The sequence below is a fragment of the Ctenopharyngodon idella genome, chromosome 2 (genome assembly GCF_019924925.1).
Source record: "Ctenopharyngodon idella isolate HZGC_01 chromosome 2, HZGC01, whole genome shotgun sequence".
Lineage (NCBI taxonomy): Eukaryota > Metazoa > Chordata > Actinopteri > Cypriniformes > Xenocyprididae > Ctenopharyngodon > Ctenopharyngodon idella.
The window spans coordinates 19,952,828-19,980,374 of record NC_067221.1 but is presented as its reverse complement, the minus strand read 5'-3'; the positions used below and the strand labels follow the sequence as shown (position 1 = coordinate 19,980,374).

The 27,547-nt window shown below is 40.2% G+C and overlaps 1 protein-coding gene across 12 annotated transcripts in view; it reads right to left on the bottom strand.

The window, feature by feature from the left end:
• The window catches only part of kmt2cb (lysine (K)-specific methyltransferase 2Cb), a 121,138-nt gene that overhangs the window by 3,503 nt on the left and 90,088 nt on the right, over positions 1–27,547 (bottom strand). For 6 of the 12 annotated variants that reach the window (XM_051881070.1, XM_051881114.1, XM_051881084.1 and 3 more), the window contains 28 exons: positions 27,029–27,173; positions 26,609–26,841; positions 26,269–26,342; positions 25,465–25,667; positions 22,482–24,360; positions 22,049–22,365; positions 20,240–21,924; positions 17,870–17,981; positions 17,695–17,761; positions 17,386–17,449; positions 16,964–17,196; positions 14,269–15,840; positions 13,989–14,180; positions 12,390–12,557; positions 12,076–12,217; positions 11,601–11,742; positions 9,536–9,714; positions 9,272–9,408; positions 8,605–8,815; positions 7,964–8,103; positions 7,564–7,665; positions 6,273–7,422; positions 4,570–4,706; positions 4,324–4,454; positions 3,407–3,578; positions 2,042–2,158; positions 1,867–1,940; positions 1,064–1,172 (listed from right to left, as the gene is read on the bottom strand). In XM_051881070.1, the coding sequence (XP_051737030.1) occupies positions 1,064–1,172; positions 1,867–1,940; positions 2,042–2,158; positions 3,407–3,578; positions 4,324–4,454; positions 4,570–4,706; positions 6,273–7,422; positions 7,564–7,665; positions 7,964–8,103; positions 8,605–8,815; positions 9,272–9,408; positions 9,536–9,714; positions 11,601–11,742; positions 12,076–12,217; positions 12,390–12,557; positions 13,989–14,180; positions 14,269–15,840; positions 16,964–17,196; positions 17,386–17,449; positions 17,695–17,761; positions 17,870–17,981; positions 20,240–21,924; positions 22,049–22,365; positions 22,482–24,360; positions 25,465–25,667; positions 26,269–26,342; positions 26,609–26,841; positions 27,029–27,173 (9,887 nt within the window). Of the gene's footprint in view, positions 1–1,063; positions 1,173–1,866; positions 1,941–2,041; positions 2,159–3,406; positions 3,579–4,323; positions 4,455–4,569; positions 4,707–6,272; positions 7,423–7,563; positions 7,666–7,963; positions 8,104–8,604; positions 8,816–9,271; positions 9,409–9,535; positions 9,715–11,600; positions 11,743–12,075; positions 12,218–12,389; positions 12,558–13,988; positions 14,181–14,268; positions 15,841–16,963; positions 17,197–17,385; positions 17,450–17,694; positions 17,762–17,869; positions 17,982–20,239; positions 21,925–22,048; positions 22,366–22,481; positions 24,361–25,463; positions 25,668–26,268; positions 26,343–26,608; positions 26,842–27,028; positions 27,174–27,547 lie in introns of all 12 variants that reach the window. The other 6 variants (XM_051881146.1, XM_051881154.1, XM_051881098.1 and 3 more) reach the window with 5 other exon arrangements.

Sequence of the window (27,547 nt, the reverse complement as noted above, 5' to 3'; positions counted from 1 at the left end):
TGGCATCTGAGGACTAACTGTCATTTTTCTCAGTTATTTTGCTTTATTTCTAGATTCAATCATAGGCTCGTTCTAGAGCACGTACGCAGATGAGCACTCTTCAAAAATGGTGCTTAAAATCTCTTGACAAACTAAAATGACATTTGTATTCATTTGAAATAAAACTTAATGTCAGTTTGCTTATTCTGCTCAAGATAACGATTTATCAAGTTCACATGCCATAAAAACAAGAAGCTATGCTTCTAACCACAGCTCGAGAGCTGTCGTTCCAACCACACAAGTTTGCGATGCAGTTTGCGAATGTTCGTTTGAACTACGGTTTTGGGAAATACCAAATTGTTGAACTATGTTAATAACGATAGAACTTGCGATGATAGTTGGCTAACAATGCTTTTGGGAAATGCACCCCAGATAAATTGCCATATGTAGCTCTCTAACAGAATTCATTGTAAAGCATTATCTATTGTGAAGGGTCATTTCATTATGGTTGTTGTAGCGCTGTGCTGAAATTTATTTTCAAGGAAGTACCGTGTCTATTAATGAGTATAGCTACAGTAACATCTTCAGCTAGTCAGCTTGAAATCCTTTCCATCTAAACTGGTTATATCTCTTAAGCCTAGTAGTAAATGTTTTATGAGCAGTAGGATTTAACCATATTTATCCGCACAGTCACACATAGCCAAAGGACAACCAAAACAATGTTCTTCCGAAAATTCATGCAGTTTCATTTTTTAACCACTAGAGCGCCAAAAGTTACATAGTGTACCTTTAAGTGAGTGTGAGATGACAGTAAAGGAAATCTTAATGTCAAATAGTGGAAATGAGCATGAACAATTAAATATCCCTTATCAGCTGATACCTATACAAAAAATTCTATAATATCAGCCAATAACCGATTTGGTATCCCTAAAAGTATGCCAGATTGCAATGGTCTGCTGCATCCTTCACAGTCTACCAGAACTGCCCTGCAAGATTGTTGTGCATTGCAAAGCTGTTTTTTGGGCATGTTTGCACAGTTTATTTAGGGTGCATGAAAATAAATGACACACTTGTACAGTCTTACCTCTTCTCCCCTCTCAATCCTGCGGGCGGCACTGATGATAATCTTGTAGCCCCGCTCAAACGTCACAACCTCAGCCACACAGTTTGGTGAGCATGAATGATTGATGTATCTACGTGAAACATCCAATTAAAATGAATTATAACTTAATTTCTACTTGCATCCAAGAGCAAGCTTTGAACTTTCCAACAGCAATTTATGTCAAACACTTTGTCATTCACTAGGAAAAATTGTAATTTAAATATCAGAGAAAAGCAATGGCACACTAAGTGTATACGCAATTTAAAACTTTAAGTGGGTTTGTTCTGATATACACTACCGTTCAAAAGTTTGGAGTCAGTACAGTGTTTCTTGAGCATCAAATCAACATATTAGTGATTTCTGAAGAATCATGTGACACTGAAGACTGAATGATGCTGAAACTTCAGCTTTGCATCACATGAATAAATTAATAATAATTTTAAAAAATTTTTATTTTTTTTTTACATATATTAAAACAGAAAACAGTTATTTTAAATGGCAATAATATTTCACAATATTACCGTTTTTACTGTATTTTTGATCAAATAAATGCAGCCTTAGTGAGCATAAGTGACTTCTTTCAAAATCCCCCAAACTTTTGAATATTAGTGCCTCAAATAGTAAAACAGCAATATTAAACATTGAGTTCACAGGTGTACAGAATTGTGCTCAGACTAGGGCAAAATACAGAAAATTACAGTAATATATCAGATTTGACATTGCCCATAATGCATCATCAAGTAATGTACATATCCGAAAGCTGACACGTCAAGTTCATTTGTTACCTTGCTGGGCTTCCAGAGTGGGTTGCGTCAATAACTCGCTCGCTGTCGATGCGGAACATATATGCTGGGCGGTTCTGTGGGAGAAATCCACACAGATTTAGACAAACGGATTTGACAGCATGTCAAGGTAACATTATTCCCAGCACTATTTCCTCAGTGGTTGAGCGAGCGTTACCTTAGCCTTGTACAGCAGCTCTTTCCTCATGGCCACCTCAGTGCGCAGAATATCCCCCATGTATTCAATCACCATGGTCTGCTTCTCAATGTCACGCGCTGCAAACAGCCCAAGACCCTGCAGACACAAGATGCATTAGACATGCATTCACACCCAAGGCTAGAGATCACACACACACACACAAAATGGGGACATTCCATAGCCTTCTTTTGTTTTTAATATACAGCTAGTTAAAAATACTATAACTTAACCCTAACTGAAAACTTTCAGCATTTTTGCAATTTAATACATTTTTATACTGTTACACATTACACATCCCAAAAGGAGGTTTTGTCAGGTTTAGCTCACTTCTAAATACGAGATATTCCATGCATGTTTACTTAGTACATTCAGTACACTTGTAATTTTTTTTTTTTTTTTTTTTTTTTGAAAATGATTGTCCCTGAAGAGTTTTCTGTTTTCTCAATTTTGAGAAGAAACATCTCTGGGTGATATTTAACAACAAAATAAAATTAATATAAATAAATAAAATAATTAAATAAATAAATAAATCAGCAATTATATTTTTAAATAGACATAATGATTAAAAGCTTATTTAAAATCATTACGATTTTTTTTTACATCGTGACATTTTTTATAACTATTAAGCTCATTCCCTGTCCTATTGTCATTAGTGTAATGCAGGAAAATATGATTTAAATAATTTTACATTATTGTAGTAATAGTAATTTCAAAATGATTCTAGTACAGTATTTGTACAGTACAATACTATACTATACTATACTAATACAATACTATAAATATTTTTACAGCACCGTAATAAGAATCTAAATCTAAATCTAATGAAAATCACCTTAATAATTCCTTCATTTCCATATGCAAAATATCTTCCAAATATTCAATTTTTTTCTTTTTTGGGGAGAAAATATGACCTGGGCATAGTTTCTAGAGACTGACCCATGGATATTCTATTCTACACTGCTTCAATTAGCATACACAGGTTTGTACAGCTGACTGAATGAGACATCAGATTTATCTTAGTAATTTAGCTGTTTTTATGCCTCTGTGGTTTTAAAAAGCTTGGCAGGGAACTGGAAGAGACACTGGATCAGCTGTGGCTCTTTTATATGACCAACAACTGTGCCAGAGGGAGGAATGCCAATAACACAGGCTTAAAAGAGACAGTTTTCCTTAAGATGCTCTTAGAGGAACAACAGAAACTGTAGTCACTCAAGGCACACTAAGGCTTCCTCGAGACCTCCAGTGAGGTCTATCTGAATCTTTTAAAAAAAACTTTACATTTTCAGACAATCAGATGAACCTGACAATTTCAGCCAGCTTTTACAAATAGCTGAACGAACCCACCTGGATGCGGGAGTGTGCCAGAAAAACATTTGTCTTCCAGTCGCTGGTCAGCCGGCGGTACTGAGATGACTTTGAGTGCACAAAGTGCTTGCTGTGAGATGATCCACTGTCCGTCAAGGTGGAGTTCTGGATGCAGTGAGATGTTCTGGCCCACACGGAGAGGATCTTCAACCTTTTTGAGTATATGTGAGTTTGCCGGCAAGTATAAGAAAAGAAAATGGCAGAAACAGAAAAAGAATTAATACTGATCTTCCAAAAAAACGCAAAATGTAAAAGAGTGGTCACATTTAAGCCCTGTTCACACTGCTAGCAACACATAGCAACAAAGCGATACGATCTCATTCATTTCACTAGAGAGCTGGGGATTTTTGGCAACACGAGTGACAGTGACCATTGGAGACAAAATGTAGCCATGTCCAGCGAAGTGACAAAGTTGACATGTTTAACTTTATGCAAATGAAGAGCGAATTTCGTGAGCGAGATGGAAAGGAAGTGAATTTTAGAATTTTAAAACTGATTAGTTGTCTACAACATAGAATAACATCCGAATGAATAACGAATGTCAATCACAAACGTTACTACGCAACCAATAGTGATAACGACCTCACCGCCAGCCACTTTTAAAACGTAGTCTCCGAGAATGTGAGAACAGCTTTACTGTTGCTAGGTGAAATTTCACTGGCGAAATCTAGTCATTCCGATAGGAACCTGTGCAATTTTTGCGTGAAGGCGAGAAAAAATTGTCTGCGCACATTTTGCTTGTGTTCAAATTGGTCACGCAAATTCACCGCATTGACCAACAGATAACTGCTTGATTTTAAAGTGATTTCTGTGTAAGCTGTGCTTGGACAATGGACAATGAACCTGTTCTTGCATACATGAATGAGACCACACTGTAATTTTTTTACAATACTGACCTCTCATGATGGGGGAACGTCTGCAACTCAGAACGAGCGCTGCCAGATGGATTGATAGACAGTGGAAGCACCAACATGGGATTACGTCCATAACGGAATCGATACCTTGAGCAAGCCTCCACACCCGGCAGCTACGACAGAGTGACATTTCACAAAATGAGCGCATTGTAACAAGCTGTACATAAAAGGGCATTTCACTTTACAATATGCAGTGAGTGATATTAAGGTTGTAATTATTGTAAATACCGATTCAGTGATGCGGGTAACAGCTGAGATGGTGAGCCCAAACAGGTCCTCTCCCTTCAGATAGACAGGGAAGAGTCTCAGCATGCCCGTCTCAGCCCTCCTCTCAGCCACGGGCCCAAGAACTTTGTCCCAGACTCCTAGAGCACATGGGTGAGAATGAGCATACGAGCAAAGCAAAAAAAATAAAAATAAAAACATTACCTTGATAAGATTATTTTAAAATGGTTTACACAGTTAATTGCATTGAAATTTAAATTATAATATGGCATAGTGCAATTATTGAACCTCGAAAAAATGCAACTGAATTTGTTTACATAAATATATAAGGTCCGTAGGCATATATTAGAGCAGATTTGTTTTGTCCTCTACTACACATTCAGAGTGTATATGGGGCTCATAATATATTTTTTTTTTTGTGGTCTCAGGTTGTTTTGCAATATGTGCACAACAAAAAGACATCTGAGTCCACTTGTCAGATCAGTTATAATGTGAATGCACAAAGAACTGGGTTCTTTTTTACATTTCAGATTTGATAAACTGAAAGCTCTTCGATTTGGTTCTATTGAAGTGGAATTTCTATTGGCAGCAGATTGTGGGCAAAACATAACTTGGTTTGGAGACAACAGGCATTGCTTGCAAGTTTGTAGTTTTTTTACACTCTGCTGAACATGAAAGCTGCCATTTTAATTTTATGCCCTGTTCTTCTTTTAGTAACTGTTGTTTTAGGTTTAATGTTAATCATATTGCAGTTAAAATCACTCATACATTTCAAAATAACACTAAATTAGTAATAATAATAATAATAATTGATAATTAATGATGTGACGGCAGCCATATTGCGTCAGAACGCCCACCACACACCAGCTTATTGGTGGAGAGGAGACAGGGTGATGAAGCCAGTCGGTATAATGGGGATGATTACGAGGCCATGATGGACAGAGGCCAATGGGCAAATTTGGCCAGGATGCCGGGGTTACACCCCTACTCTTTTTTTTTCAAAGGACATCCTGGGATTTTTTTTTTATGACCACAGAGAGTCAGGACCTCGGTTTAATATCTCATCTGAAGGAGGGTGCTTTTTGACAGTATAGTGTCCTCATCACTAATGAGTGTCCTCATCACTATACTGGGGCATAAGGACCCACTCAGACCACTGGGTGAGCACCCTCTGCTGGCCTCACTAACACCTCTTTCAGCAGCAACCTGGACATTATTTAATACCTCCCCAAATACTGCACGTCCATACAGAACAAACGCTAAAAATTTCAAAATAAATCATGTATTGCAGATTATTAAGCTGAGGCTCACATTCCAGGACTTTTATCAACAAAACTGCAAACTGTAATGGCAAATTTTAGAATTGTTTTATTAATAATATACTGTTTTATGTAATATATATATACACACATATACATATACATATGTATTCAAATTTGCTGAAAAGTTAATAATGTGTTTAAAGAAAGGCAGTAAATAGAATATTGTGTCAATAATTGTACAATCCCTATGCTGAATATGTTTAATAATGTTCTTAGTCTTTTCTTCCTGTGACAGGGCAGAAAAACATGAACATCTTGGATGACATGGGGGTGAGTAAATTATCAAGAAATTTTCATGCAGAAGTTAACTAATCCTTTAAGGACCTGCGGAAACCCTGTCTGCTATTATATCAGTATATGTGATGGAGACTGAGGCAACTGTACCTTTAGCAGAGGTGTCAGTTAGCACCAGATCCTCGTAGCCCTGCTCAATCACACGGATGCTGAATTCGGGACGCCCCTCATGTTCTTCCACAGAGCAGACATATCTGCAGCGCTTCTGACCGTGCCGCATGCTCCAGTAAAGCCTGCTTGCTTCATAGCCTGGTGGATAGATGGCCGTAGATGAGTGGAACGTGGGCAGCAGGGCAGGTGGCAGCTGACCCATCGCATGGAAAAGCAAACTGCCCACACGGAAAGTATGGCCGCGCTCAGGCTGCTGCACGGCCGCTGCTAACTGTCGCAGTTCATCACGCTGTACAAAGACACGGCGGAACACAGAGAAGCAGCGCAGCTGATGTTCTAAGTGCAAGCCGGCGGCAGCGCCGGCTCCCCGGGGCCGGTGCTGGTGGCACAGCATTGTCTTATCCTTAAAAAACGTACAGCCAGCCTGCAGGGCGCAGGTGAAATGGTAGATGTTGAGGCAACGCAGCCGATGGCAGCCACTGGTGGCGCCTAAGCGCTGGCAGAATGCACAAACCACCGTTTGCCCACGCTGACGTGCCAATTCTACATTGATCAGGGCACCAGATTGAGTCTCATAGACCTCAGAGGACCAAAGGGCGCAGTTGAGGTGCACCCAGGTGTCCAAGTCCAAGTTGAGCAGCCTGGCAGGGCCATCCGTCATCCCATCGCCAATCTGTTGGCAAAAACAACAGCGGCGCCGGTCACGGGTGGTTGAGCACGGCCGCAGAGATGAGTTGAGCTGCTGCAAGAGCTCCTCAACTTCCGACTCTTGGGTGGCAACTTTTGGAACTGCAATGTGTACTGTCCATTTTCGCCAGCGCAGGCCTTTCCACCGTTTGCCGTGATGCCACAGTTTGTCTTCCATGTGGCTCTCTGAACACGGTTTCAGCTTAACTGTCACTTTAAGATGGCTCTCCGATATGCTTTCAGGTTTAGATTCTGTCTTGATCGCTTGAGATGCTTTGGCTGGGGTAAAAACCGTGTGAAGGTTCGGAGAGGGAGGGGAGGGCTTGGGCTGGAGTTGGGCCAGGCAGTGGACATCCAGCGAGGACATGTTGTTGCTGTACTGGTGCTGGACTTTAGAAGGACTCTGTTTCAAAGCACTTTCAGAAAGTAGAGCAACAGACGCCTGGAAATACAATATAGAAACATGAAACGTGCATAACATTCATCATGCGTAATCAAGAGCAATTCATCTATTGGTCAAATAAAATCAGCCACGCTCAGTCTCAAAGCTGTTTGCATATGGATTATGACAGTGAAAACAAACCTTGGTGTCTGTGTTCCCATTGGACTGAGAGGATGATGAGTGCAGAATGAGACAGCTATGACTGCAGAACACCAAACCCCCATCAGAACATAACTGGGACTTCTGGGAGAAATCAGAGGTTGAGACATTGTAATAAATGTAACTTGCTTCACCACTGAAACAACTTTTCTGTCACAAAGGTCATGCATCCTACCGGCTAATGTTAATTAATAGCAAAATAATTATTTAGGCATTAGCATTAGTCTGGCCTCATTCTGGCATGGAATGTCCACAATGATCCAATCAATTCCCAATCAAACAAATAAAGTCACACTCTATATTTCACATGGAATTATGTCAAATTAGGGTGCGAATGCCTTTTTGAATACATTAAAGGCAAATAAAAATCACATATTCCTACCTGTGCTTTGCCCTGCTCATCTTTGGTAATTTTCCTCACACCATTGCCCAGGACTACTACTTTACAGTGTTGACACCATTGTTGCCTCGGTCCTGGGCTGCCCTGTCCCTTCTTATACTGCTCTCTACCACCAACAACACCTGAAAGAGATCCACAGTTGTCAATAAACAGAAAAGGTTCCTCCTACCAGCTCTGATTAGCGTAAAAACAGCAATTACACAATGATAATAGTGTCATTTCCCTGTAAAGAAATGAGATGTAATCTTGTATTGAAGCTTTTAATCTGATCCAGTACATTCATTAAGTAAGTATCTGACACAGATAAGCAGACTTCAATAGGATAGTTCAGGCCAAGATCACTACTGTTTAAGTAGCTTCTCCAATCGTTCACAAAATCAATAGTGATTTTCCATTAGTAGCTGAGCCAGACACAGTCATAATACTGCATACTTAACAACTGACGGATAAACAATTAGATCCTGATCACTATCCTATGATTTTTGTGTCATTTTTTAAAATTAAATTACATTTTAAAATATATTATTGCAACACAGTCATTTTCACAGTCATAGATCATGTGACACTAAAACAGAGTTCATTATGACATAAGGCCAAAATATGGATTAGCAGGCATTCCTCACTTTTGTTATGGTTGTGCTGTAGCTGCAGGTGATGAGGCGCTTGCCGGGTGGCCCGTTGTCCATTCGGCTCATGAAGTGCAGAGGCTAGACGCTGTGGATCCACAGAAGTCCTGATGGCTCCCATAGAGCCCGGGCCACTGCTGACCTCATAGCTGCTGGGGATCTTCACACGGATCAGGTCAGCAATGGCTGCAACAACGTCAGTGATGTTCTGAAAGAGAAAAGGAAAGTGCACAGTGAGGAATTAGAAAGGTTTAGATATTATGTCTCACATTACTTGAAATGTATTAGTTGTGTTTATTGATGCAAGCAACAATATTCTTATTGCTCATACTTAGGGTTCAGGCAGCAAGTTTTTTTCATTGGCAAAAACATCTCACATTTTCTTCAGAAAATGTAAAAATCTAGTTATTTATACCGTTTGTACTCACTCCATTCCTACTGACTGCTTGTGTTGTGAATTTAAATTATCTGTCAAATCTTGTGTCAAAGACACCCATCTTTGCACCCATTCTGTAGTAGGGAAATTGTTGTACTTGTTCTTCCATGTTTTGTTGTACTGTGTTGTTTTTTCTGTACTTCATGTTTTTGTGCTGTCAATCGAGACAAATTCTGCAAGTATCTCTGCAGAAACAGATTTCTCTGGTAAACCAACACTGTTTCTCACCTCAGCAGCAGCTGGCTTCAGTGTGATGGCGATGGACACCAGCCCAGTGTTGGAACCATTTTGCACCGATCCAAATTGAGAGCCGAAGAACATTGAAGAAGGCTCCGTCTTGACCTCGCGTAACCTGACTTCTGAGCCTACAAAATAGGAGGAATAAATAAAATTAAAAAAACGGCTTAATCAATCAAATCCACTGTGGTCACACAGCAGCACCCAGAACATTTTTATTGTAATTATAGCCACAAAAGGGAAGGAGCTAGTTACCTTTGCCCCTAAAGACAGGAAACATTGGAATTACTGGAGACAGGGCTGGAGAAGGAGGCTCCTCCTTGACCAATGAGAGATCAGGATAGCGACTGATTTCCATGCCAACGACACTCTCTGGGGAAGACGATGGGACAAAGCTGTCTGGGGTGTCTCTGTCTTCACAGTGCTCCTGTCCCCTGTGTGTATGAGAGAAATACATTTGTTACATTTTAGCTGAGAAACTGAAAATAGACTAATAGGTAGAAAATACAAAATTCATGATGTTTGTGTGCCATGTTTATACGCGATCACATTTCAAAGTACTGTCCACTATTACCTTTCTGCACATACTATAGCGCTTTTGATAACTTTGAAAAATGAAACTTCTTCAAAAGGGTTTCATTTGTGTTAAAACATTTGTTCTGTAATAAAGATATGATCAAGACAATGATGATGATACTGATTACTGATTCTAACAATGTAAATTTATTATAGAGGGAAGTTAAAAGGTCTGGGTAGGAGACTAGCCAAAACTAGAGAAGTTTCAACTTTCAACGCTCTCAAAATGCAGGAAAAATTAAAGAAAGTAAAAAGTTATATTGTATCATTTAAAAGTAGAATAATAAATGTCCTTCAGGGTATCTTGGAGGGGTGAGGTGTCTAAGTCGCATCATCTAGATACTGGGGTGCCTCAGGACTCAGTGCTGGGACCAATTCTCTTCTCCATCTACATGACATCTGTCTAAGATCTGTCATTCAGAAACATGGCTTTTCCTATCACTGCTATGCTGATGACACACATCTGTACCTCTCATTCCAGCCAGATGATCTGACGGTAGCTGCTCGCATCTCAGTCTGCCTGACAGACATTTCCTCCTGGATGAAGGACCATCACCTTTAACTCAACCTTGCCAAGACAGAACTGCTTGTGGTTTTGACCATCACAACACTTCATCACAACTTCTTCATTCAGCTAGGCTTATCCACCACAACTCCTTCCATGACAGCCAGGAACCTTGGAGTTGTGATTGATGATCAGCTAAACTTCACAGACCACATTGCTAGAACCGCCCGGTCCTGCAGATTTGCCTTATACAACATTAGGAAGATCAGGACCTTCATATCGACGTATGCAACACGACTCCTTGCCCAAGCTCTTGTTCTATCCAGACTGGACTATTGTAATGCTCTCTTGGCAGTCCTTCCAGCATGCAAACCTCTGCAAGTGATCCAAAATGTGGCAGCGAGAGTGGTCTTTAATGAGCCAAATGAATTAATGAGTTCAGGTCATACCTCTCTTCATCAGTTTGCACTGGTTGCCAATAGCCGCTCACATCAAATTCAAGGCACTGATGTCTGCCTACAGAACAACCACTGGCTTTGCACCCCTATACCTAAACTCACTACTTCAGATTTATGTCCCCTCCAGAAGCTTGCATTCTGAAAGTGAACGGTGCCTTGTGGTGCCAACCCAAAGATGCACAAAATCACTTTCAAGGACCTTTACCTTGACTGTTCCCTGCTGGTGGAATGACCTGCCTAACTCAACACGAACAGCTGAGTCTTTAGCCATTTTTAAGAAATGGCATCTTTTTTGACATCACTTTCAATTTCTATTCTATTTTTTTCTATTTATTAAAAAAAAAAAAAACCTGCTCTGTGTACTGTGCTAGACTAACTGAGACTTGTCACAGAACTCACATATTTTTGCTCTTTTGTTGGTTTAACTGCTTTGTAATGTAAATATAAAAGATTTTTAAATATATAAAAAATAAATTCTCTTATGTTCACCAAGGCTGCATTTATTTGATCAAAAATACAGTAAAACAGTAATATTGTGAAATATTATTACAATTCGAAATAACTGTTTTCTATTTTAATATATTTAAAAATGTAATTTATTCCTGTGATGGCAAAGCTGAATTTTCAGCAGCCATTTACCCAGTCTCCCTAGTTATTGTACAATTATGGCTCTATTCTTTTACTTAAAATACCTACATATGAAGGTCAAACTTTGACATAACAGAAGCATTAAAACTTCAGTGGGAAGTGCAATCCCAGTTCTTCGTATCCGTGTACTGACCTGAGCTCTTCCTGGTTGTTATGAGGCGGGGTGGGTAGAGAGGCCGGCACATTAACAGTTTTGGGCCCTTGAGCCAGAGCTCGAGCCAGCAGCTCTTCCTCAGCCTTAAACTGCAACGGCCGAGAAAGCAGCCCTTTGGTGACTGTTAAAAAACAAAACAAAACAAAAAACAACAACCAGCGTCAGTGGTGCATTTTTATTAGCACACATTGTGCATTAGAAATATTATGTTTTGTGATCTAAACTTATCTTTGTTTTGGGCTGTTGCTATAAACTGCTACATTTTTTGGTAGACTCAATATTGATCAAAAACCAATAAGTATATCTATGTGATTAATGATGAAAAAGCATTGGCCAAACCTATTATCTCTAGTCAAGAGTATAAAGTTCATTGGCCAAATGAACTAGTCAAATGAGCTAGTCATAACTAGTCAAAATGTACACTATCAACATCAGATTCAGAGTTGCCACTCACCATCATGCCCAACAATGACGCCACCTTTGCTGACAAGCTCTTCTGTTGTGGCAAAGCCATTGAGCAACTTTTGTCGTGCCACTGGAGGAGGGGTCGGGGGCAGGGAGGCAGGAGGGGTGGGCGGGTTGCTCAGGTTATTCTGCTGTGGAGAGAGAAAAATATGAGTGACCATCTGCACATCTCATATGTAAAAACTAATAAGTGAAGTTTACTGCTGATATCACAAAACTTGATGTAAGTAATAAAAGTGATCGCTTGATGCTTCAGTAGCAAATGTACCGCCATGGAGTATTTTATTGGCTATTCTTAATTACCTTGTAAATCAGTTGGGAGTAATAGTCTGAGACACCGTCCAATGAGGCGCTTCCAAATGTGCCCGAGAGACGGCTCTCTCCATCCAGCTGTCCGCCCCCATAGGGCATGAAATGGGCAAAGTTCACCCCCACAAGAGGCTCCATTAGGGGCAAAAGAGAGAGCTGCTGCTGCAATGAAACAGTGAGACAAAAAGAGCAACACATGGGAAATGTGAGATCATGCTTAGAAAGGTCATGCTTAGAAAAGCGTTATGGGGCGTTCACACCAGACGCGACTTGCGTGAATAAATCGCACTATTCGCGTGTAGTTAGACGCTTGAACATTTTGAGTTTACTCGCTTCATTCGCGTGTAAAATTCACTTCACAACAGCAAGAATTCGCATCATGAGAGGGGCTTCTGCCAGGCGGCTCCAGTCTTGTTTCTGCACACTTCCTCTGAATAAACACATCAACTCGTCAGCGGGAAAGTAGTTGTAAAATACGGCGAATAAGCTCAATTTGCCGGCTTTAGCTAGCTTGTAGTCTCAATATGCATATATATAGCTCAAATTGATTAAAGAGCATTTTTTACAACTCACCAGATTGTCCGACCTCCTCACTTACTTTCTTCCAAACAAGATCCTTTTTATTCCTGTTTCTATAAAAGTATGAAGATGTATCGTACAGCTCCGGGTATCCACATACAGCAACGATGATTTTGTCCTCCATTGTTGTTTCGGATTTCTGTCTCCTCTCGCTACGTCGTAATCACGTCACTACTAGAGCAAGCTCCTGATTGGTTAACGCGGCGCGAATTTTTGCCAAAGTTCAGATTTTTTGACTCGCCTGAAACGCTCTATTCGCGCAGCGAATAGACATCGCTCGAATCGCACCGCAGGATGTCTATTCACGTCTTTGCATTGACTTAACATATAAATCACTTGCGCTTAACGCTTCATTCGCATCTGGTGTGAACGCACCATTAGAAGAGGGAAACCTGCACTCCTATGTAAATGTAGTTGAGTGTAAGAAACCTGTCAGAAACTTGATAACTTCTCATGTGATGAGCATTTATTATAATAATAAAAGATAAAATATACTTAAAATATTTTATCAAAGTATATTTTATGTTTCAAGATATTTTCAATAAACATTATTATCAATGTTAAAAAAAAAGCTTGATTTTTTTTGTAAAAAAAAAACATTTCTTTAATAAGAATAATAAGAAATGTTTCTTGAGCATCAAATCAGCGTATTAGAATGATTTCTGAAAGATCATGTGACACTGAAGACTGGAGTAATGGCTGATGAGAATTCAGCCATCACAGGAATAAATTCAATTCATTTAAAAAAATGTTAAGAGAAAACAGTTATCATGAATAACTATGAAATACTTCAATATTACTGTATGTTTGCTCAAATAAATGCAGCCTTTCAAAAACAGTGTCCACTTTATTAATATTGCTAATAATGTTAAATGATAACCAGTATAAAAATGAATAAAAAAATAACACATTTCTGGTTTAGTATTGATGGGGGGATATTTGAGACAGCTGACAGGGTCATGGAAGTAAATGTGACTCACCTAGACTGAAAAGATAAAGGATTTTGGATCTTACCTGTTTTAACTGGGTCATTACTGGCTCAGTAGAGGAATACACTGCTTGACTCTCATCCTCTTCTTTCTTCCTCTTTTTACAGCGGGGGGCGGGTCTGTCTCCGCTCTTGGGTGCTCTCTTGTTCCGCTGTTTCTTCTTGTCCTCTGGAAGTAATGGTCCAGGGAAATCATGGTGGTTTGAATCCGAAAATGTCTGTAGGGAAGGGAAAAATGACAGTCAAGACAAGAGTTCAAAAATACCCATGTTTTGAAATGAAAATGATGCATCCTCAATCACTCACCCCAGTGCTATCCATGGAGCTCTGTCGCAGAAATGCTTTGCTGTCTGTGGATCCCTCTTCCTCCGACCTCAGACTGTCTTCAGACCTCTGATGGGGCAGTGCAGGAGGTGGAGTCCTCTTATTCTTTAGAAGGTGTTTGAGGAGTTCATTCCCAGCTTCTCCTTTCAAGCTATTGGCTGGACTTTGATTCGCAGGATGAGACATCATTCCTTCCCTCTCTCCTTCTACCTTGACCATGCCTATTCCTATTTCCATCTCCATTCCCTTATGTCCATGGCAATCACTCGCCTCCACCTTTTCCAGTTTGATGTTGGAGAGAATCCTGTCATGCATCTCCTGATGGCTCATGGCCATCTCAGGCCCTCCACCACAGCTGCCTTCAGAGAGCTGGCGCTCCAGCTCAGAGTGCGGCTGGCTGCTCATGGAGCCTGGTGTAGATGATCCAGGTTGGGACATTTCGCAAAACTCATGGTCGCCAAAGACCATTGGGTTCCTTGTCGGTGTGGATGACGTATCTGACACGCAGGGTGTTAATGGGGCTGTCAGGTCAGAGTGAGGTGTAGAAGGAGCTCTCAGTGACTCACAATCGTCATCTTTCTTCTTCTTTCGGTTCCTTTTCTTCTTGCCCTTCTCCTCCGGGATGATGTTGGAGTACAGCTGAATAAGTGATGGACCGGGACCTGGAAAATTTGGAGGCAAGGGCGTGGGTCCTTCCATTGGAAATGGATGCCCTTGAGCTGGATTTTGAGGCATCATATTTGGCCCAGGATATCTCTGAGGTCTAGCTTGTGCCTGGACAAAGTTTGGACCATGGGGTGCTAGGTTCTCAGAAACAAATCCTGGTCCCATTTCCTGAGGGAATGGACCGTTACCCATCATTGGTCTGGACGGTCCTCCAACGAACCCTGGTTGCATGCCTTGTTGCTGTGGAAATGGTGGCCCTTGCATCTGCTGCTGCATTCTGGGTGGCTGCATGAAGTCCTGTGGTAGGTCCTGGTTGTAAAAAGGCATCTGGGACAGGGCCCTCATGGTACCATCTTGGCAATTAGGAACCTGCTGTTGCTCCATGCAGTGTTTCACACGTTGCCTTTCCACCTCCTTCATGAGCTGAACTCTTTGCCTCTCTTGCTGCTCCCGTAGTCTCTCCTTGCGCTCACGCTCCTGGAAACTTTCACTAAATGGGTTGGTATCATCGAAATTCACATGAGGAGACTCGCCACCTGCCTGCCCCTGACTGGGCCTAGCCACTGTTGGCTGTGGAGGCTGTGCCTGGACTGCTTGAGTGGGCATTATTCCTGGCATTTGAGGTCCTCCACTGGGAACAGGTGCACCAGGGTGCCAGCCTGCTGTGTTGGACACATTAGCTGCATCTGGTTGGCCAGGGTGAAGCCGAATGGGCATCATGGGACCCATCATAGGTTGGTTCATGGGGGGCCCAACTGGCATCATGCCAACATGAGGCTGCATTGGTGGCATTCCAGGCATCAATGGGGGCTGCATGCCACCCTGTTGCTGCTGTTTAACTCTGTACTCCTCTATCAGCTCTGCATGCTCCTTCTGCTGCTTGCGGATCTAGAAAAAGCACAGAAAAAAATCATCTTAAATCAGACTGAAACATTTACAACAACATGCACTTTTCCCATTCATTCCAACATGTCCCTGATCTTAAAAGAAAATGTCACAAAGAATCCGTTAACACTTTATTTTAGAGTTTTTAACTAGTTGCTTATTAGCATGCATATTACTAGAATATTGGCTGTTTATTATTACTTAAGCACATATTAATGCCTTATTCTGCATGACTTTATTCTACATTCTTAATCCTACCCATTAACCTAAGCAAATTAGGAAGTAATTTAGGAGTTTATTGAGGGAAAAGTCATAGTTAATAGTGAATATGTGTTCCCTATACTAAAGCGTTGCCAAGAATCCTTGAAATAATACATGATATAAAGTATTGCTGTTAGATAATCATATAACATCTGAAGTAATATAATGTCAAAGTAAACAACCGTATTAGAAATAATACTACTACTCTACATTAGTCATTAATTAATTGTAAATGCAACAGTATTTCTTACATCAGAAAATGTTTTTTTCATAGTATATTACTTTTTCAAATTGTACAGACCATAGCTGAACCACAAATTTAAATGATTTTCATTTTTTGGAACGTCGTCTGTCCTTGATTACTGCAAAAATCTTACTTAATTAAAATTTTAACTTTATTTGACTATTACAAAGGGAAATAGTCATACAAATATTTGTGAATATTCGAGGAATTTGTATTCACTATTAAAACATTCCGAAAAACTACTGAAGGGTAAGATGATTAAAGTCCTGGGCAATAACTATATATATATAGCTAATCAGAATCCAGCTGACTTTAAAGAGCTTGAGCATTTAAAGCTGCAGGTTATTTAGTGTGGAGCTAATATAGTTATCATTATAGTTATCTTTATAGACATCGCTCTTGTTGTGAATGGGCCTTAAATCAAATGACAGTTGTTCTCTGCTAAAGGACAATCATGAAATGATGTGTCATTTAAATTTATTTTTCAATGCTGTCAAAAAGCTTTTCAGGATTATATTATCAACTGAAAAGTGTTTTAATCAGTTTTCAGAAAGAGAGGCCAGAGACATTATCTGTAAACAAAGCAGCTCATGAATGATTGATATTATGCGTGTGCTTTACCTGTTCCAGCTGTTTCTGCACCACCCCCTGCTGCTCTGTCACATGTTTAAGCTGCTCCGCGTCTTCTTCAGGAAACTCCCGTCCTGCTTTCTTGGCAGTTCTCTGCTTGGCTGACAGGGCCTTTTTTGACTTTCTATGGGCCCCAATCTGCTCCTCCAAAAACTTCTGCTGCATCTGAAGCAGCTGCTGGGTTTCCCTGAGCCAGTCCTCATACTGAACCTTCTGTGTGTCATCTTGATGGGGGAAAGGTTGGAATTATTAATTACTGGCATAAAGAATACATTTCTGTAATTAAAGGTAAAATAACATTTAAATATGTTCAGCTCAGTTCATGTTCAGTTCATATTCAAAATGTTTACCTTAAAACTGGAAGAGAAACAACATGGACTGTATAATGATATCAAAAATTATTAAAAACTTACGGGCAAATCCTGTTCCAAAATTTGGGGGATTGGGTCGTGCCATTTGAGGAGCAAGTTTGGCATCCTAAATGTGAGATTTACAACAAAATTACACAATCATTATGGACCTGATCTGCAGACCTTTTATGCATTGACTAAGGAAGAAATTCTGCCAAATTCTATAAAATGCACTGAAACTACAGCTGAGAATACGACACTCTTATTGGTTGCTAAAGGAAAATCAAAATATTTAATAAACAAACACACAAGGGGTAAAAATCAGGCTCAGATTCCAAGTGTGCTTACTGAGAAATCTGCAAAGTGTCTCACCTGTCCAGTCAACTGCATTGGAGCTATACCACCATCAGGGCCAGGTAGCGCCTGCCCTGTCTGGACACTAATTGTGATTTTGTGAAGAGAGGCAATAATGGAAGAGCCATTAGCACACATGCTCATGCACATGCTCATAATATTTCAGACAAACAAACAAAGACTATTAACTTACTTGTTCATGACCATTGAAGTCATTCCCATGTTGTTCTGAACCATCATTTTATTGATTCCTTTCAATGCAACCATCTTTGCCTTCATTATGGGGTCAGTGATAGCATCAAAATCTGAATAAATCATTGGAAAAGAATGCACATTTAAGTAAATTATAGTCCCATGCCTTTCAAGTATATAGTACAAATATGTTTCTTACAAAATATAAAGTACAAATATAAATTATTTAGGTTGTGATAAAAACCTACAGAAAAGTGCATTTTAAATTATTAGTCTGGGTTAAATATAAGTATCTGTATCTGCATCTGTTGCATGCTACTGATTACCACTGACAATAATTTTAGACCTCAGTTTGTAAAAACAGGCAAAAAAGTGTTTCAATCATATCAAAGTTTATGGGACAATCCCATAGACTTTCATTATAACAGGGTTCCTACACATTTTCAAAAATTCCATACTTTTCCAGACTCAAATTTCCAAACCTCTCTGTAGATTTTTCAGACCATATTTAACATAAGTATTTCATACAGCACTGTAAATATTTTCTCTGTAAATGTAGTTTGATGTTGCACGATCACCAAACAGAAAAGTACAGTCTGATTTAGATGACTGTTCACTCCTTTATCTGTTGCTGGTTTGAATGGGACACATTCGTTTAGTGAAGTTCAAAACAGTTTTACGTAATGAAAATGTGCACCTTGAGTTCATTCAGTCGTGTTTGGCAATTGCCAGAGTTCGACAATAAGGACTGCCCGATGGTCCAGTTGAACGATGCTCGGCACAGTTGACGGTGCTGCATCATCACGTTTTTATGCCTGGCCAGTTTACATATTAAAGCGCAAGAAGACGAGAAAGAGAACTCAATTTGGTACTCGCGTGATGTGTAAGAAGTTTTGTGCGCACATATTCGAAGCACACACCCAGAAAATCACTTCTCAGACAGCACGTGAATACTGAATTGAGCTCTCTTTCATGTCTCCTTGCGCTTGAATGGACAAATTCACACAAAATTGTGTCAAAATGCCTGTCTTGGCGAGTATCCTATAAAACAGTCGGTAATGTCTTAAGTGAACTGAACAGTTGAGAAATAAAATGCATGTGTTTTACACTATATTAGATCCATGCATTAGTTTCTGAAGTGACAGCAGCCTAATATTCAGGCTGCTGTCTGTGTTTTTAATGTTAATCAAAAAATAAAAAATACTCACTGATATATTATATGAGAATAACTTAACCTGAAAGTACCTGAAAACTTTAAGATCTACCTGAAAACCCTGAAAAGCACTGTTTGTTTTCTTTGTATGTTTGTGCTATTGTATTTATTTGTGCTATTGCTATTATTTGTTCTTATTTGATTACTAGCTGTTTACTTGTCTTAAACAATATTTGAGATATATTAGTTACCCGAGTAGTTTTTGCTGTGGTATCAAAATTGGAATCGAGAATTGTAAAATTTCACTGGTATCTGAAATTTGGTGTCATAACCTTATTAAAGTTGCATGGGTCAAACACAATGAAAACAATAACTATTTTAATGCATTTATTTATTACTATTTTGAGGTAGGGCCAGTAAAATTTTTGGCAGGGCAAGTAAGAATTTGAACCACTGGCCCGACCTGGCCAGTAGAAAGAATTCTTAGCGCTGAACCCTGATCACTAAATGATCACTAAACTTTTGCCATGAAATCACTCTGCTTTAATGATAATTTTTTTTTTTTTTTTTTTTTTTTAATTATGAATTTTTATATTTTAGAAAACTGAATATGGCTAATAGTCTGAAACTTATTTTTTTTCCATATTTTCCCAAACTGTGTAGGAATAGGAACCCTGTTATAAGTGCATTTTTGTTAATAAGGTTTTTTTTTTTTTTTTTTTTTCCCAAACTGAAGTACGAGTTCAAATTATTCTATGTGGAAATGCACAACATAATGCTGCTGGAATATTCCTTTAATTACATAGCTTAGTTTTGTTTTCTTTAAGAAATTTGATTTTATAATTTTTATGATGTAAATGCATTTCACAATAAACAGCAGGTCTAGTAAATTGTGCTGGAATAATACTGAACACTTTGTACTTTGTGCTATTTTAGTTTATATATTAAATGACATAAAAATTCCATTTTCTCAATATTACAAACATAATTACCCACAGACAGGATTGCCAGCCAAACAACAGGTCAAAACTGAATTTAGCAGTTTGTAAGAAAGTATTTCTTTGTGTACACTGAAACTGGCAAATGTTGTACAATGGATTTCTTATCATTTCAGTCTTATCAAACCAGCTGTTTACCACATGTAAAAGAGAGAAAGGCCTAATTTTGAGGCATCGAGAAAGAACAAAAGTACATCTTTTTATATTAGGTAAACCTTACCTATGTTGGGAAAGAACGAGTCACTGGAACGTTGTCTTATCATAGCTTGCATTTGCTTCTGCTGCTGTTGCTCCTGTCTTTCCTGATCCAGGAGGTCTTGAAGAAGAAGTGGCTGCTCCTCCAGAAGCAGTGGTCTGTTCTGATGGCCTTGCTGTGACAACATTGCCTGTTGTGTAAGAATACTATGTTGTTCCCCTGAGAGTACAGCATCCTTTTGATCTAAACCAAAAATATGGCTTTGTTGCTGTTCCTGAATGGAGCCTGGGACTTCTAATGCACTTTCACCATGAGAAGACACCAAGGATTGGTCAATGCTGAGGCCAGTATCCATCCCCTGCACAGAGAAGTTTCCTTGCCCCAGCATAGAACTAGTGAGTGACATTGTAGCTTCCTGATTTGGAGGGTTGCTCTGTGCTGCTGACTGGCCACACTGCTCCTGCTTTAGTGATTCACTTTCTGGTTGTACATTGACCAGCATACTTGAAAGCACTGGAGTAGCATCAGGGTGAATTCCAGTCTTTGGAACCTGTAAACTGGCATCAATATCACTTTCAAAGCCAGCTTGATTAATGGCAGCACTATCATTTATCTGATTCTTACAAGAGGTGTCTTGGGACAAGCAATCTTTAACTCCATTTTTGCTATCCTCTGTTTTCAAGGAAACCAACACCTGATCTTGAGGAACATCTTTACTGATGTGACCTTGAGACTGGGCAGTTTTGTCTACCACTTCCCTCACTGCTGATGTAGAACATGATGATGATGCGGATGCGTCATCAAAACTTTCAGTCTTATTCTCAGCTTTGGTTTTTTGGACATCGGACATCTCAGTGTGGTCCTCCATAGGATCACTGAGATCCAGGTCCTCACTAAGATCTAAATCAGCATCAGCATAAGCAATAATATCAAATTTCCCAGATGTTAAAAAGTCATCTAGATGCAGGTCATTTGTTTCAAGATCCAAATCCTTTCCATCGTCTGGGTCAAGATTTAGGTTCTCTAAATCGGCATCAACAAGGTCCTTCACCTCAACATCTTCAAGGTCCTTCACAGCAGATTCATCAGTATCAATTTTTTCCTCATGTACTTCATTTGAGGATAAAGGGACCTCATCACTATGTACAGCAGATGTCGCAGCAATATTTGTGAGCAGGGGAGCACTGAGTGTCTCACTGGGAGCAGGTTGGCTAATAGATCTTGTCAGGGGGATTTGTGGATGTCCAGCTCTCAGCGGAACATTGGCCTGCTGCAAATTCCCCAAGCTCAAAGACGCCTGCATCTGTGTAACAGCTACCTGAGACTGATTCATTGTTGTGTCCATTGTCTTTGGAACCTGATTGAAGGGGAATCCCATTTCTTGGCCACCCAAGAAACCTGGGGGTCGTTGGTGTGAGGGCGATTCCATTCGATTGCTCTGCATAACAGGTGGTCCAAAGGGAAGCCGCAGTCTGTTATCTGGTGCTCTGTGTCTCAGTTCTATGAAAGGTCCCATAATGTTATGCTGTTGCATGTGCATGCCGCGAGGTGGCAAATGTGGGTTTCCTAAAGGGCTGCCACCTATTGATTTTCCCAAGTCCATAGACATGGATCTTCTCATCTGTGGATGAGCTTCAATTATTGAGTCCTGCATCTGATGAGGTCTTGGAGCTCCCATAGGACCTTGGACACTAGAAGTGAGGGGCATCCTAAAATCAACAAGAAAATATTTCAATTTTTGCTTTAAAAAAACAAACAAACAAACACAAAAACCTTTAGTTCCTTAAATTAATACAAAGTGCTACAAGTTTGGTAGTATATAAATTCACCCACCTTGGCCCAAGCTGCCTTATATTTGAGTCAGCATCCCCAGGAAACTGTGGTCTAGGAAACTGGCTTTCAGGGAAATGCCCCTGCTGATCCCCTGGATATGGCCCATGGAATCTCTGAGGGGCCCTTACAGCTCCTGGACCAGGATATGGTGGTGGTGGGCGATTAAAAATTTCATTCTTTTGGCCTGTAGACTCCTGACTCCAGTGTTGAGGGGTTCCTGGAGGCATGGTCAGAGGATGTTCCTGTACACCCTTGTCTTGACGTATGGCACTTTTCTGCTGTTGCTGTTTGAGGATCAGCTCTCGAATACGCTGACGCTGTGAATAAATGAACAGTATATGTTAATTGGTGCTGTAAAAATTATATATTGTAACTGATATAATGAACCTCATTAATAAACCATCTTAAATAGATCAAGAAAATAAAACAACACCTGTCTGAGTCTTTCCTCAGCTTCAGCAAGAGGTACTGTTTGAGCTTCAGTGCTGGGCTGCCCCATGGTGTGGGAACTGATACTCTGCACTAATCCTTGTTGCTCCTTATTTTCTCCACACTGAGAATGTGGAATTATGGGGGCCTGCTCAAAGGGGTCATGGATTGGAGTCTGATTAGGTCGACTGGATAATTGCTGAGATCCGGTATCATCTGTCATACCTAGATGTTTGAGGGTCTGAGGTCCATGTTTTGTTGGACTGGCAAAAGTGTCTTGCATCAACACTTGAGGAGGGGAGAATGGATCTTGACTGGACATGGGCCCAGGTCCCAATCCCTGTCCGACACCTACAGGGTGAGGTGTTTGTGAGAGATGTGCACACGAATCATTAGGTAATAGCTGGGACCTTCCCAATGACTGTGCATGAGGATCGGGCCCTACCGGGCGTGGCAGTCCAGGAGGTTGACTGAAAGGATCAGGAGCCCTTTGGTGACTTGGAGACTTGGGGAACCGGTCTGCCATCCCTGAGCGTGGGGTCCCAGGGGGTTGTGCGTAAGGGTCTATTGACATAGGGGACATTATGCGGTTTTGAGTCTGCTGCTGAGACTGCTGAGAGGGTTGATTCATCATGACTGGATGGCGAGATGCAGGCTGCTGAGTGTAGGGTTCAGGGTCATGTGGTCTAGGTGTGCCTGGCATTCTAGAGTAGGGGTTAGAAAATGGAGACTGGGCAAAAGGGTCACTTGAAGGTCTTGGTGTAACAGGTTGGGTTCCATAGGGATCACACTGAGAATAGTCTGGCCGAGGGGTAGAGGGGGCTCGAGCATATGGATTACAGGAAGGCTGGCGTGCCATTGGCCCAGGCTGAGGAAATGGAAGGGTTTGGGGCTGCCGTGAAACTCTCTGATTTGCATAGCCGTCACTTACTGCAGGACGTGGAGTGAGCGGAGGCTGTGCATAAGGATCATTCTGTTGATTCTGGGAGAATCCCTCAGAGGAACGAGGGGGCATCATTGATCTTTCAAAGGGATCCCCACTTGCTCTCCGCGCATGCATACCTGCATATTGTTCCTGAGCCTGAGGAGGTGGCATAGGGGTTTTAAAGACCTGGACGGACCCTGATTCATTGCTGCCTGGGATAGGAGTGAGTAAAGGACGAGCATAAGGGTCTGAGAGTATCATCCTGCCTTGAGGCATCCTCTGGTAGGCTTCTTTTCTCACAGACACCCTAGAGAATGGATCATGGCCTGGGGAGCCAATAAGATGTCTTCCTTCCAAAGTTTGACTTGCTCTAGGAGGGCACATAGGCTTGAGAAAAGGATCTGTAGCTACTGTTGGCCTTGGGGTGTCTGGGGGCTTGGCATAGGGGTCATTACATATGGCTGTTGGAGAGCCAATTGGCTCTGAAAGACCCCTGGGAGATTTCCCTGATTCCGAGTTACGGCGTGGAGTTCCCTGCCCAGTTGGTGGTGGTCTGGGTGTGCCAACCATTTTGGTGTAGGGATCCCAGGGTGAGGATGGTCTAGAGCCAGAGGAGCTTGGGGAGAACATCTGAGGGGATTGAGGCTGAGATCCTGAAGATGGGGGTGGAGGGTGAGGGCGCAAAAATACATCATCAGGGGAACATGATGTAGGCGTGCCAGGCAGCTGTGACTTTGAGACCCCATTCTTTGAACTAGGCTGCTTGGGAGACATGTTCCCGTTGTTAGAATGCACAGAGACAGGACTCTTAAGGCTACCGGAAGATTCAAGCTCAGATTGGCTGATTGATGGGAGTTGTTGCTGCTGCTGTTGAAGTTGTTCATTCTTCACCTGCTCAAGTTTCTGCGTAGCTTCTATCTTAGCCTGCTGCTTACTTTTCTGTCTCATTTGCTGCAACAATAAGCGAAAATATATATATTCTAATGATTAAATAGTAAGAATATGTACAATTTATGATTTATTTAAAATACACAATGCATCACAATTATAATAAAATTCAATAGTAATTAGTTAAAAGCCTTTATTTTAGATTTCAAAACAACTCTGCATCTATATTAGGGCTGTGCGATTAATCAAAATTGATTTTCAATTTCGATTTTGGCTTCCAACAATTATGAAAACAAGATAATCAAGGTAAAATTATTATTGTGCCACTGCCACATTCCGCCTAGCACACCATCCTTTCCCTCTCCACAGTGCGCTTTTGTTCCTCCCCAAGCCAAACTTAACATCCAAATCAGCCAAATAAGTGTTTGTTGTAAAATGCAGTCTACTGTCGCTAAACCGCGGGACATGCCTGATATTAAACAGTGTCATTAAAAGTGCATTAAACCGTGAAAGAGACACTGTTTCCCAGGGGGCTTTCTTGTGTGCGCACTCCGAGATGGAATAGAACGGATTTCAATATTTACCAAAATAATCATGATTATGATTTTTCCCATAATCGAGCATCCCTAATCTATATTTTATGTAATTTGATCAGTTTAATTACTTCTTGGCAAAAGAGAACACAGATGTAATTCATTTGAAGTTCTGAGGTGTGTCTCTCGAGATATGTGAATTTATGCTTGAGGAAAATTACATTTTAAAAAAACTTCATATTCTTTTCTGCCCTCTGAAGAAAACGTTTTAGTAGGGTAAACATTTTAGTAAAGTAAATGCTTAAGTTATTTTTAAGGTCGCTTCTGCAAAAATTCCAACAACATTATAAACTGTAGCTCAAAATGCAGCTGTGACAAATTTGATACAGTTTAAAAAATATATATATATTTTTTTGTGATTCACAAAAGGAACAGTTATACAGATTTGGAACAACATGAGGATGAGTAAATTAACATTTTTATTTTGGGGTAAACTATTCCTTCAATTTTTGAAGATCTACCACGACAACCCCAATTTCAGGACATCAGTGTCCAGTGGTATGTTTAGTTTGTTGAGATGACAGTTTACAAACTTTTGTTATTTAACCCTTTTCCAAACAAATATCTATATTAAACTTACCTGTCTGAACTTCCATTCTTGTTCATGTTCTGATTCCTTGTGCTTCAGTGGATCTTTGAACAGTAATTCTGGGTCCAGTGGAGGAATAGCAGGATCAAAAACTTCTAAAGGCTGCTGGGGCTGGGTCGGCTGCCGCTTAATGGTCTCGTTGGACATTTGGACTTTGTTAATGCGAAGGGCTGCCCTGTTATCTCTGGCCTTTTGCTGTAAATGGTAGAGTAGTCAAGCAGGTTTGATATCAAAGAAAGACCACTGAAATTCAAAGGTTGCATACATTTGCTAAAATTACATGGTTTTAGATTAATTGTCTAAAAGGTTTTTTTATTATTATTTTAAGTGGTACTCCTTCATGTCCAGGTAATGTTCCCTTTAATCATATTTTTGAAATGTATTTATCTCTCAGACTGTAATGAGCTCCTTGGGCCCAATTTATTCTTTTGACTTTGAGTCCCTATACCCTGCTGAAATAAATTCCATGCTGGTTTATGCTGTCTAGCGGGTAGACCAGCATATCCGTGTTATTAACCAGCAAAATTGATCAGGTAAAGCTAGTCGACAAGCCAGCACACCAGCATTTAAAACACTGCATATGCTGGTTCTCCAGCTAACCAGCTTCCTAAAATACAAAAACACAATATATGCTGCTATTTTCTGTAATTGATCCAGAAATTTCTATCAAAATTTTGTAGACCTTTAATAGCTGAAGAGAGAGACATTTTACTGTTCTGCTGAACTATAAAGTTCTTTTTGTCATAGCATAATAATGTGATGATGAAGTCCTCTATGTATTACAGCTGAAACTTACCACATATGGAGCCCGGTCCTGTGAACTTGCTTTTCTCCACAGTTTTGCGATTTGTTTTACTCGTGTTGACCAGTCTGTAAGGTTATAACATTAAAATAAAAGTATCTATTAGAAGAATAACAATGAGAGATATTAAGAAGAGACAGTGTCATTTAAGGTCAACATGTAAATCAATATAGATCTTATTTATTTTCTTAATTGCTTTATATATTTAATATGTCTGATTACATACTATATAGTAAGTAGTTGATTACAGTAGTACAGTATTGATTATTACAGTAGTAGTTATTGATTTTTCAAAGCTACATTTGCTAGATAACATTAAAATCTCTTTGCAGACCTGGATATTCCTCCTTGAGGTTTGGGAAGTTGACATTAGTGTACAGGACGGGTGCAACAGTTGCAAGTTCTCCGAGTGTTTCCTCTTTCTCCCACTTCAGAGTGCTTTTCTGTGCAGTGGACATGGAGTCTCCCTCCATTTCCGAGGCAGCGGCTGGAGCAGATGCAGAAGCTGACCCTGTAGCGGACCACGGACCAGCAGTCTCCTGTGCTATCAAATTGAACTTCCTGTCCCTGCACAGTAGATATAATAAATATCATCTAGAAATGCTGATTTTATTGACTAGGCCACATTATTTTTACCTACTGAACAAGAAAAGACCAACACAAATGTAGTCTGTTCATTCCTTGTTTTATCAATACTGCAATTTAGATATGTGTGGGTGTGCATATGTCTGAAACAGATATACTCATGACTGACCTAAGATTGTCTGAGAAAGGCATGCGCTGCATTGGGGGGATATTTCGAGCCATATCCGGCCCTGTTCCAGGACCAATTGGGGACTGTGAAAACTGCTGTTTGGGTTCCATCAAACCATTCATCACTGGCATTCGTGAAGACATTCCTGTACAAAAACATAACAATACAGCTAACCAACAGTGCATACAACAATGCCTGGTCTTAAAGATTTATCACAATGTAATGTGTCTGTTTGGTTCACCTGAGAATGAAAAACTACAGAAAAACCTTTGTTTGTAAAATGGTAATGCACTTAAGAGATGAGTCAAAATGCCACAGAAACCATCAATTGAGCTGATACAAAACCCAGAATATGCTGATAAAGGTGAAATGTGTCATTTTTGCGCCACTACCATCCCCACTGAATTACAAAAATAATAACTGTTGTCAAACAGGTTTCTTGAACACTCTCCGTCTGTCATTGTTAACCCTTTGAGCGGTACGGTCCCACATATGGGATGTTTATTTCTGTGCCCCTGG